Source organism: Pinus tabuliformis, chromosome 2_1 (assembly GCF_031772625.1).
Source record: "Pinus tabuliformis cultivar Carrire ecotype Pingquan chromosome 2_1, CPIR1, whole genome shotgun sequence".
In the NCBI taxonomy this organism is placed as follows: domain Eukaryota; kingdom Viridiplantae; phylum Streptophyta; class Pinopsida; order Pinales; family Pinaceae; genus Pinus; species Pinus tabuliformis.
Genome location: NC_142299.1, coordinates 881969930 through 881981336, shown reverse-complemented (window position 1 = coordinate 881981336; position 11407 = coordinate 881969930). Strand labels below are relative to the sequence as shown.

The following is an 11407-nucleotide window of genomic DNA, read 5'->3' as shown; positions in this document are numbered from 1 at the left end:
GCGTATGCTGAAGGGTGGCCAGAGCCACGTTACAAAGTAGAAGCTAGATATAAATATCCAGAATGAGTCTAGGTGATTACATGAGCTGTATATCACCAGTAATACAGATTCCCCAAAATTTCAAAAAAATAAAGCCCCAAGGCCATATAGGAAATAGTACATCCATATGTCCATACAATATATATCCGATTAAGAAGATTCCTGCTATACAAAAAGAAGCTCCCAAGTAGCAGCTACAAAAAGAACTAGTGAGGGGGAGAACCCCCTATCAGAAGGCCGTCGATGTAGGGACGATGATAGAACCTGTGTATCCCAGCTGGTGTGTGTTCATCAATCTGTCAGTCTCCTAGAGGCCGATCCGCCGCCTCTTTCGAAAGCTGGTCAGCAATCGCATTTCTTTCCCTGTAGATATGAGAAACAGTGATATGGTCAAAATGTGTTTTTAGAAAAACAATTTCTTCCAAGATATGTTCCAAAGAATATGCATGACAGATAGATTTATTGTTTATCCAATCAATCACTATCTTTGAGTCCCCAAAAATTTGAATTTGTCTGCAATGTTTAGTGAGGGAAAAATAGAGAAGGTGTCTCAAAGTGATAAGCTCCGCAAAATTATTTGATCCCGACCCCAGTCCCAGTCTCAGGTGAAAAAAATGTGTCTCAGATAGGAAAAAAGCAATCCCTCCACCACATCCTTGTGGCGGAGCTGCCCCGTCAAAATATGCCCAAGGCATATCCTTATTTATGTTTTCAGGCTGAATAAGTCTAGGTCGGATGGGTGTGCTCTCAAAAGGAATTTCATTATATGCAGCACAGATGGAAGCCGAGAGAAGCTGATTGTTGACTCTACGGTTCTCAAAAATATAGGCGTTCCTGCTCTGCCATATGAAGCTCGAAATCACTGCTGGGAGATTTAGGGCCTTTTCTGTGGCAAACGCTGCCCACCAATATGTCCATGCAGTCGGTATGTCCTCGCCCTGCCAATTCGATCTGATATTCAGTACCTGTGTGACCTGTTGCCATATTCCTTTAGTCGTCTCACAGTGGAGGAAAAGGTGGTTCGAGGATTCTTCATTACTTTGGCAAAGTACGCACCAAGATGGTCCTGCAATGGCCCGCTTCTTGAGGGCATCCCCTGTAGGCAATTTGTTTGCAATTATGTTCCACAGGAGCAGCCTGTTTCTGGGCTGCACCTGTAACTTCCACACAATTTTCCACCAGCCTAGCAAATTTACAGGTTTTCTGGCTTCCATAAGCCTGATATATCCTAGCTTGGGTGAGTATGTCCCGGATTTAGCAGGGGCCCATATAAGCTGATCTTCATCTTCCCGAAGTTTAATATGAGATTCAATTAGTGCTCGTATATATCCATTCCACTGTTCTGTCCATGCCTCCGGGATCTGTCCATGCCTGTCATTGATCCAAGCTTGGGAAAATATAGTGGAGCGCTCCCGATCTCCGATCTGAGCTAAAAATTTGATGCCCCTGTGATTGAGGTGTTGAATCAGTTCTCTGGGCAGTATGTGAGCATTCGCCGAACCAGGCCAAGGGTCGAGTCCAATGTGAACCTGGGCCCCATTGCCCAACCTCCAGAGTAGATTATCTCTAATAAGGGGCATCGCCTTGAGAGTGGCACGCCAGATCGCTGAAATACCCTGTTGATTCCAAGAAGGTCTGCGAAGCCACTCCGTGAAGCAGGATGGCCATATGTATTTGTGGTGAATAACCTTAGCCCATAGACTGTCCATCTTGGTGAGAGACCAGCCCTGCTTGGCCGTGAGGGCAAGTGCAAATTCCTGTAGGGACTTTAATCCCCAACCACCCCATTGCTTTGGCAGTGCAACGGTAGACCATCTGGTCCAGGCAAATACCCTGCCTTTTTTGTTTCCATTCCAAAGAAAGCGGGTGCAAATTTGTTGGATCCTGTTCAAAATGCCTTTAGGGATCCAAGTCAGAGACATCCAATAAACAGGGGTGGCCTCCAGGACTGTCTTGATCAGTAGGAGTCTGCCAGCTTTAGACAATAGACGGTGCTGCCAGCCTGTAATCCTTCTTTCAATTTTGTTAATAAGCCAAAACCAGTGAGTATTTTTATACCCATCCGACTTCAATCTAAATCCCAGATATTTGAAACCATCCATCAACTGGCATTCTAAGAATGGGAAGAACTGGCCAGCTAGAAGAGCTTCCTGCTGTGAGCAATTCATCATGGACCTGGTGGACTTCTGTTCGTTTATTTCCATGCCCGTGGCTTTACAAAAGAGGAGTAGGATGTCATTAAGGGCAACGCTGTCCCTGATACTGCCATTCAGGAAAATTAATATATCATCCACAAACAATAGGTGGGTAAGTACAAACTGCTCCGTAATTTTGAGACCACTTATGTCTCCCGTCCTTCTAGCTTCCGCAATAAGCCTGCTCAAACCTTCCATAACAATGAGGAAAAGTAATGGGGATAGTGGACATCCTTGCCTGATCCCCCTGGAGATATGAAAGCGTTCCGAAGCCGCACCATTGATGAGTATAGCAAAAGATACCGAAGTAACACAGCCCATGATCCAATTAATGAGAATATGAGGGAAACCTAAATGAGTAAGTATCATCTTCAAATATAGCCAATTAACTTTATCAAAAGCCTTGGCAAGGTCAATTTTTAAGGAGATGCCTTTCAGGTTCTTTTGCTTGATAGAGTGTAAAGCTTCTTGGGCAGTGCCAATAGCCTCTTGAATATGTCGGTTCCTGAGGAAGGCAAATTGCTCAGCTGAGATATGAGAGGATAGGATTGGCTTTATGCGGTTGGCGATGATTTTGGCTATGATTTTATAGAGACAGTTGCAGAGGGAAATAGGCTGAAAGTCATGGAAGGATGAGGGCTCGTCAGATTTGGGGATCAAGGCAATGAAGGTCTGGTTCATGGGTGGGTGGATGTGACCCGAGATCCTGCTTTCCTCCACCACCGCCAATAGGTCATCCTTCATCATCTCATAGAAAGCCAGGTAGAATTCCACAGGCCATCCGTCTGGTCCTGGGCTCTTATCCTTTTTGAACCACTTAAGCGTGCTTTCAAGCTCTTGTACGCTGACTGGTTGGCAGAGATCCTCAAAGTCCTCCTGTAACACAAACCTTGGAAACTTGCCAGCAAGTCTGATAATCTCTGGGAGGTTAACTGAATTTGGGGCCGTATAGAGACCCTTGAAGTGAGTGATCCCCAGTCTAGCCAACTGTTGATGGGTGGTTGCCCAACCATCAGGCTCCATTGGAAGCTTCCATATAGTGTTAGCGGCCTTCCTGCCATTGGCAATATTATGAAAAAATTTGGTATTGTTGTCCCCTGCTCTAAGCCAGATGGCTCGGCTCTTCAGACGCCAGAGTTCTTCTCTTTCCTTTAAGATCTTCGATTTTTCCTCTATCAGATGGCAGAGTTCAGCTTTTGTTCCATCCGATTGATAACCTATTCCCCTTTCGTCTGTTAATTGGCCAATTCTATCTTCCTTATCCTTCAGGTTCTGTTCCTCTCTGCTTCGCTTCCGACGAGCCCAGGTTTCTGACATTTTGTTGAGCTTTTTAAGCCTGTCACAGAAGTCCGATGCTTTCCTCCCTTCTGTCAACTGGGGCTGAGTGGTCCAGAAATCCGTGACCAACTTGTTGTATTCTGGGTCTTGAAGATGGCCAGCAAAGAATTTGTAAGGGGAGCGCGGTTTTGGAATGTTGCCACTAATTTGTAGTAAGATGGGGTGATGATCAGACAAACCCCCGATGCTGACCTACTGTCTATATAATGGGAATTTCTGTATCAGCGCCTCATGCATCATGTACCTGTCCAGCCTCCTTCCTAAAGCCGCCTCTCCAGTACGCTGATTGTGCCAAGTAGGTAGTTTTTTATTCATGAGTATGTCCACAAGCTGCTGGGCTTCGAGGAGCATGGACATTTGTTCCGCGATAGGATCCCCTTGAGATGATGTCCCCCATGTCTCCCCAGATCCCAATGAGAAATTAAAATCACCCCCAATAATAGTGCTCTGTGTAATATGTCCTTCTGAAAGAAAGTTTTGCCAAAAGTCGAGCCTGTTCTGATTGGGTCCATAGATGTTGAGAATTCTGATGGGTAAGCCCAATTCACCCATAGTGATGTCCATACCAAGGAATCCTCTTCCTCCCCAAACCGAAAGAGGTCTGTGTATTCTAGGATTGATACCAATGAGTAGACCACCAGATCTACCACAGGCATCCACCCCATGCAGGAACCATCCAGGGAGGAAAGAGTGTAGACATCGAACTGCTAGTTCAGAGGAGCATAGGGTTTCCTGAAGAAAAATGATATCACATCTGGATTCAAGTACCAGTCTCTTGAGAGCCAAACGTTTTTTAGGGCTGGCTAAACCCCTACAGTTGAAGGAGAGGAAAATCATGGGGTCACCCTGTTCTGGGGCTCATTCGCTCTAAGTGCCCTCTCAATAGTGATCTGTCGACCCGAAGCCACATCTGCCACCGCAGATAATTTCGTAGAAGAAATTTGGGATGGCCGGCCTCGCTTTTGTTTACGATGCCTACCTGGGGAGGATCCCAGCCCAAGTATTTTAGGCCGAGTTCTGGAACGCAAAAGATAATGGTGCCCACCAGATACCTTCGTGGAGGGAGGGGAATCCGGGTCACCATTCTCCGGGAAATAGGAAGGGGGGGTAGTTGAGAAAGTGGGGAGGGGGGGATCGATGGGGCAATGGATGGTGGGTAAGGATACACTTTCAGAAAGGGAGGTTCTGAATGCAGAGTGCATATTGGATTGCAATTCATTCAAAATAGAAGGTTGACAAAAAGGAGTGGAGTTAGCACCTGAATGTGAAGATGTCGTCTCCATCGGCTTTGCTGCGGCTTCAGCTGTCTTGGATCTGGTACGCGGCGGCTCAGTTGAAGGCACAGCAAATTTCCTGGATGTTCTCTTTTTCCCCCCTTCGCCCAGCCCCTTTGCTGGCGTTTCCTGTTGCCTCGGGTCATTCTCCATAGCATTGACATCTACCTTTGGAGTGACAGGAGGTTGATTTCTGGGACCATGCATGCTCTCCTTGCCCCCCCCTGTAATCAATGGGCAGTCCTTATAGAGATGTCCAGTCTTGTGGCATCTGTGGCAACGAAAGGGTACTCCTTCATAGTCCAGTATCTGCTTCCTGGTGACATGGTTGTGATAGATTTCGATAATCTCCTCCAGTCCCGGTCTAGTATCCATGTGAACCAAAATTCGAGCCATGGAGCGTTTACCCGACTTCTCGTATGAGCGATCATGCTCCAGGTAGGTGCCTAGGGTGTCGCCTATCTTCTTGAATACATAGGGACTCCAAAATTGCCATGGCAAGCCTGGTAAGCGCACCCAGATAGGGCCAGCTCCAAGTTGTTCGCGCTCAGGATCAAATAAGGGATCCCAGCGTTTAAGGAGTACAGGCATAAGCTCAATGTGCCAATATTTGCCCAGAATCCATTCAGCGAATTGTTGGTGGCAGAAGTGCAGAGCGAACCATCCTTTGGAAAGAACCATCACCTCCGGTAATTCTTTAAGCAGCGGTCCCCATATCTCCTCCACCCACGACTTAAGCCTCTCCGCCGTGTAATTTCGTCCACGTACACGGCCAACAAGAACCTTTCGCGCGACATCCATAATGTCCGGCAGCGGAGCTTCAGGTCCCAAGTTTACCTTAAAACCAGAATTATTAGCTTTAAGGCATCTTCCTTTTGTAAACTTCTCCGAGCGTTTTCCCGCGAGTGTCTCTCGGAGTAACCTGCGACACGGGTCCGAGGAGCTTTGCTGAGCTGAATGTACCGACTGTGCAGGGGTAGGCGTAGTAAAGCATCCAGAACGAATAGGGGAGCGAGGGGCCGAGGAACCGATACCCTGTAGGTTCGGGCCGGAAGTAGGGGGGGGCAAACGCTGATTCAGCGGCATAAATGAGACCGAGAGGGAGTGAGAGCTAGATGGAGGGGGAGGGGTCGGGGGAGTAGGGAGGGGAGGTCGGATGGGTTGATGGAGAGGAGCATCCAGAGATGGCGAAGCTGGGAAACATGGACCCAAGAGCTGAAGAGTCGCCGGAGAGAGAGGTGGGCAGTCAAGAGCGACGTCCAGTGGAGGATATTCCGGTCCCTTGCCTTTCCCAGTCAGCAGCTGTTGCTGAGGCCGTGCGGAAGTGCCAGCCGTTACCCCAAGAGCAACGCTTCGCGGTATCATCAACGGTCTGGTGGAATGTGCCCATATTTCTTGGTTGGGCATGGGGTCCTCCCCATAATCTAACAGGTCCTCCTCGAGCATATTTAACTGTCGGTGGGAGCATAGTAGGACTCGTGACTGGAGCCGTCGGATGCGGGAAACAGAAAGTGGCGTTGGTGGGTTCGATACCGGGTCGGCAGCAACAGAACCGGATGGCGACGGCAAGTGATGGCGAGGAGGGAGGGAACCCCGGGGGAGAAGGTAGTAAACGCCCAAAACGAAGCCGCGTATCACGAGCAAACGAGCAAAGTAAAATGTCAAGCGGCAGGCGGTCAGCCCTGCCCTATGGCAGTGGCCCCATCTGTAATACCTTGGAGGGCCCAAGTGTCAGCTTCCAATGTCGTCTAGCGCGCCAGCAGAATGGGGTCTGCAGATCCCGAGCTAGGGTTCCGCCATCGCCGTTGCAGAGCCATCTCATCGTGGTGCCATCTATTATTATTATTATTATTATTTATAAAATGATATTAATATACCACTTAAACATATTTACATTTAAAAGCATGGAACAAGATTCTTAATTATGAAGATTTACCTCATTTTACCAACGAAATTCTTTATCTATAAATAGGCTTTGTTACAATATTATGGACCAATACCATGGCTTATCAATATCACATGCCCAAAAAAATCATAGGTAAGTTCATATGATACTTGTTCATATGACATTTTCTTTTTAATTAATAAAGGGAAAAAGGGCAAAATTACTTTGGAGATAAATCTCAACTTTTTTTTTTTTTGTATATTATTAAGAATATTTTAGAATATTCTATGTAGCTTAAATCTCCATCATCCACCTAATAATTATTGGTAATTAAATTAAAATTATGGAATCCCTATTCGGAAATAGACATTTCTATAGACATAACTAACACATTTATGTAACTTTTTATTTTCTTTGTTTTACAATTTACTTTTTTCATTTATTTAATTACCAAACTAAAGCCCTTTTTTTTATTTTTTATGTGTTTATATATTATCTAATATCTCACAAAATTGTTTGATAAAATTTTTCGTTCTAATGTGATTGCTATTAGATGTGAAATTGATGCTTGATATGATAGGTTATTTTCTATAATTAGAGTGGGTTAGACTAATTTATTTCTTACATTGAGCTATTTAATTGTTATGTATTTCAACAATTACTGGAATATAGCTTTAATTTATTATTATTATTATTATTGTTATTATTAATGCTTTATTGTTTGTGTCACTGGTAAATCTAATCTTATATTGAAGGTTATCCCTTTAGGTTTAAGGTTCAACTTAAACAACCTGGCCAATTTTCCCTAACCTCGGTAGGGTGCCTTGGCATTGATCCAATTGTGGTTAGGTTTTCTTAACCTCCATAGGATGGCTTGGCATTAATCCCTAGCAGAGATCAGCCTAAAGGACAACACCTCATAAGATACTCCTAGAGGCATGGCTGGGGAATTATATTCCTACCCCTAGTCATACCATCTAGTGGAGATTGTTCGTTTGCCAACCAATATAGGGGCCCATCCAGGTTCAAGACTTGGTTCACCCACATAGTGTGCTTGTGGTAAGTAGCATTAGGTTTAGGAGTATAGCGATAGTCCATCCTACTAGACTCTAGGTTTGAATTAAAAAAGGAAAAGAGAGCTAGAATTAGTATTGCAACAAATACTTTATGTAAAGTTCTAGCTCTCAAACTAGTTCACATGATGGCTCAAGAAAAATAAATTACAAAAATTAAAATTTTTGGAGATTTATTTTTAGTCATTCAATAAATGAAAGAATAATTCACCTTGAAAAATATCATTCAATGAATGAACAATTCACCTTGAAAAATATCACTTTGCAGTAATTATTTTTTGATATAAAAAATATACAATCAATGCTCATTCATCTTTCTTTTAATCACTTTTCATGATCTCTAAATTTAATTTCTTCACTTTATCTAATATTATGGAATAATGATCTGAAAATTTCTTCACTTTATCTGATATTATAGAACAAAGATCCATGAAATATTCAAGCTAAATTATAAAATAATGATCCATAAAATACTCAATCTGGTTTTTTTTTTTGAATTATAGACTTTAAATTATATTGGAGAATTTAAACTAGTGATTTTTGCAAGTGAGTACTTTAACTTTACACCCTTTCACTCCATTTAAATCCCACCTTTAATGAAATATTATATTATAAATATTTTTCAAATAAAATTATATTGCATAACTATAAATTTACATTGCCTAAGTCAATTTATTGATGAAATATTATATTATAAATATTTTTCAAATAAAATTATAGTGCATAACTATAAATTTACATAGCCTAAGTCAATTTATTGATGTAGAGTTTAGTGTAGGTCAGAGTAGATACCCCACAAGTGACTTTGAATTTGCATTGAAACACGTACCCTATTGTTTTCAGTAAAAGATTGCATGGACAAACTCAAAAACTAAGATATAAAGGAATGGATACATTGCCCTTTCGTTCAACGACTACAATTGTGATTGTAGATTGTGAGATGAATACTACACTCTTACTGCATCTTGCAAAAGGGGCTGCCTAATGTCAATGCTGCACCAATATCAACACAGTTTCAAACCAAAGTATTTATTAAGTGGGCAGATAACAGAGGAGGAATATACATTTACAGACTCTCACAGAGTAGACAATGCTGAGAAGTTGAATGTCCCACTTTAGCCTCCATGCAGAGGCCCTAGGCTCAAAGATTAAAGCCACCAAAATGGACCGTAGTGCTCCTTGGGATAACATGATTGCTGTTGATGATAGTGTAGCTGGATATGTCCTGGCCACTGGAGCCTGTAATCAAAATAATACCAAATATGTATATGATAGATATATTAGGTTCATGTCCTGGCCACTGGAGCCTGTAATCAAAATAATAAAAAATGTGTATATGATAGATATATTAGGTTCAGTGTTCAATGTATTGCATATTCAAAAAACTAAAGTTAATGGTTGATTTTGCTACATGTACATAGTAGATATTCAAATCTGCAATCTACATAAACTCAGAAATGGTAATTCTTTTATTTATGTGTGTGTTAAAGAGTTTTGTTGATTTTACTCAATATACTAAATTATAGATATTGAAATCTTAAATCGAGAGAAATGGTGGTTCTTCTATCTATCTGGACATTCAACGGTTGAGTAGGGTAAATCCCTGAAAAGTAACCCATCCGGACCGAAACAAGCAACCCACAAACAGCATTAAGGCCCCCAGCATCCAGCATCCATGTGTCGAGTGTAAGCCCATTAGGCCTTGCAAGAAGTACAGGGCCCTTGTAGAAAGTCATAATCATTCCACCACCAACGCACACAATGGTACCCACAACTTTCGCTTGCCCATACATGCTAGTCATATCAGCTTTCCCCCTTCTGAACAATTTATCATATGCATAAAACAATTGAAAACTGATTGCTCATAAAAATTTACGAACCCCTATATTTATAGCATGAGATATCATTAGTAGGAGTACCCAGAAGCTGTGGCCATGAGGAATATGAAAACAGGAATGATATTTGACATTGCAAAGCAAATATGGCGGAAGTGTCTATGAGGCCTGCAAAGTAAATATTCTCAAATACGGTGATCCTGCCCCAATATCATTGGAAATATTCAATACTTTATTAATCTAATAATATTATAATTATTAATGAAATTCTAAATTTAATTGATAATAGTTATGTTATGAAATATTATGTAAAAGTTTCATATATTTCGGGATTCGAAAGTCATCATCGATCACATACAGTCTAAATATATCATTACAAATATACACCTCTCAACATATCATAACAAATATACACCTCTGAGGATAGCTGAACAGGGTTGTGGCTATGTGGAGCACTAGGAAGAACTGCACTATTTCCCACATTGCCAAGGATAAAAACCAGAGGGCAGATGCTTTATCAAAACAGGGTCTATCATCTCCACAGGGTATATGGAGGATGCAATTAACAGTGGACAACATCTCTCATCAGATCCAAGACTTTTCCATGCTGGGTACATAATTTTCTATATTGTGATCTCTATCTGGTACGACTATCTTTTCTTCCTAAGCTTTTGACTCCTATGTTGTTTTTTGTTCCATAAATATCTTTGGCATATGGGACCGACAATTGAACTAACATTCTATGCATAGGTGCTACTAGCAATATTTCTCTATACGTCCTATCTTTTCCAGATCTGATATGGCTCCTTAAATCCATTCTCTCCATGTGGATATGATCCTCTATACAGCCATTTCTGATGAGGCATTTATCGCTCATCCATCATATGGATAAGTGATTTATTGCTGTACTTTTTTGTTGGATGCATATAATATAATCATAAAGCTTTTTTTCCTGCTGGAAAAAAAAGTAATTCAAACAAATCCAATCTTTATAAATCAATCCCACTCAAAAAAAATGATAATGAAATTACCATTTCAGTATGTACTTACCCACAAAGTGCAAGCAAAAATATCTAGCAAAATATGGGGCAGGTCATTGCAGGACGTTTGTTTCTGCAAAAACATGAAAATAGCATAATTTCAAAAGTTTAATAGATTAGAAATCATCAACATGTTTTGTTCCAGTTTAGACAAGATTTTCCAACTGTTAAAAACCATGTATCATATACTATACTTTTCTAGAAAATAAGCAAAAGGACTGATCACCATTGTTGCAGCAGCTTCTGTGTAAGCTAAATAGACAAAATGGTTCATTCCACTTTACAGAGCAATTTTGGTAATGATATTCATTCCTGCAATGCATGTCTGAGCTGCAAGAATAGCTATATGAGGCTTGAATGAGGCCAACCAACTACCCATTTTTTCGGAGTCCAGCCCGGAAGAACTTAACCAATCAAATTTAACGTTTTCAATTCTTTGGAAAACTATTATGTAAGGGGATTTAATTCAAGTTAATTTCATTTTCTTCAAATGTCATTTAATGAGGATAGAAATAAGTAGGTGAAGAATCAAGACTGTTAGGTGATAAAAGATGAATTTTACTATTTTGTCCTCGGTTCAATAATGTTGCTTGGTACATCTCGATGACTCTGCAACTCTTCGCATATACTAATTATGTAACTGATTCCTTTTTATAATACAAAAATTATGTGACTGATTCCTTTTTATAATGCAAAATACCTTGATGTGGAATAATAAATCTCTCGAC

At 41.4% G+C, this 11407-nt stretch overlaps 2 protein-coding genes across 2 annotated transcripts; both read right to left on the bottom strand.

Annotated features, from left to right (window-relative positions):
• Positions 1-338: 338 nt before the first annotated feature.
• On the bottom strand, positions 339-4124 carry LOC149203476 (uncharacterized). The gene is made up of 3 exons (XM_089401887.1): positions 3817-4124; positions 628-3714; positions 339-402 (listed from the first exon to the last, which is right to left on the bottom strand). Exons 1-3 carry the CDS (start codon positions 4122-4124, stop codon positions 339-341), a joined length of 3459 nt encoding a protein of 1152 aa, XP_089258013.1.
• A 4491-nt stretch (positions 4125-8615) lies between these two features.
• LOC149203475 (WAT1-related protein At2g37460-like) lies at positions 8616-11092 on the bottom strand. Its single transcript, XM_089400193.1, has 3 exons — positions 10906-11092; positions 10690-10752; positions 8616-9043 (listed from the first exon to the last, which is right to left on the bottom strand). Exons 1-3 carry the CDS (start codon positions 10951-10953, stop codon positions 8837-8839), a joined length of 318 nt encoding a protein of 105 aa, XP_089256319.1. The 5' UTR covers positions 10954-11092; the 3' UTR covers positions 8616-8836.
• Positions 11093-11407: the final 315 nt, after the last annotated feature.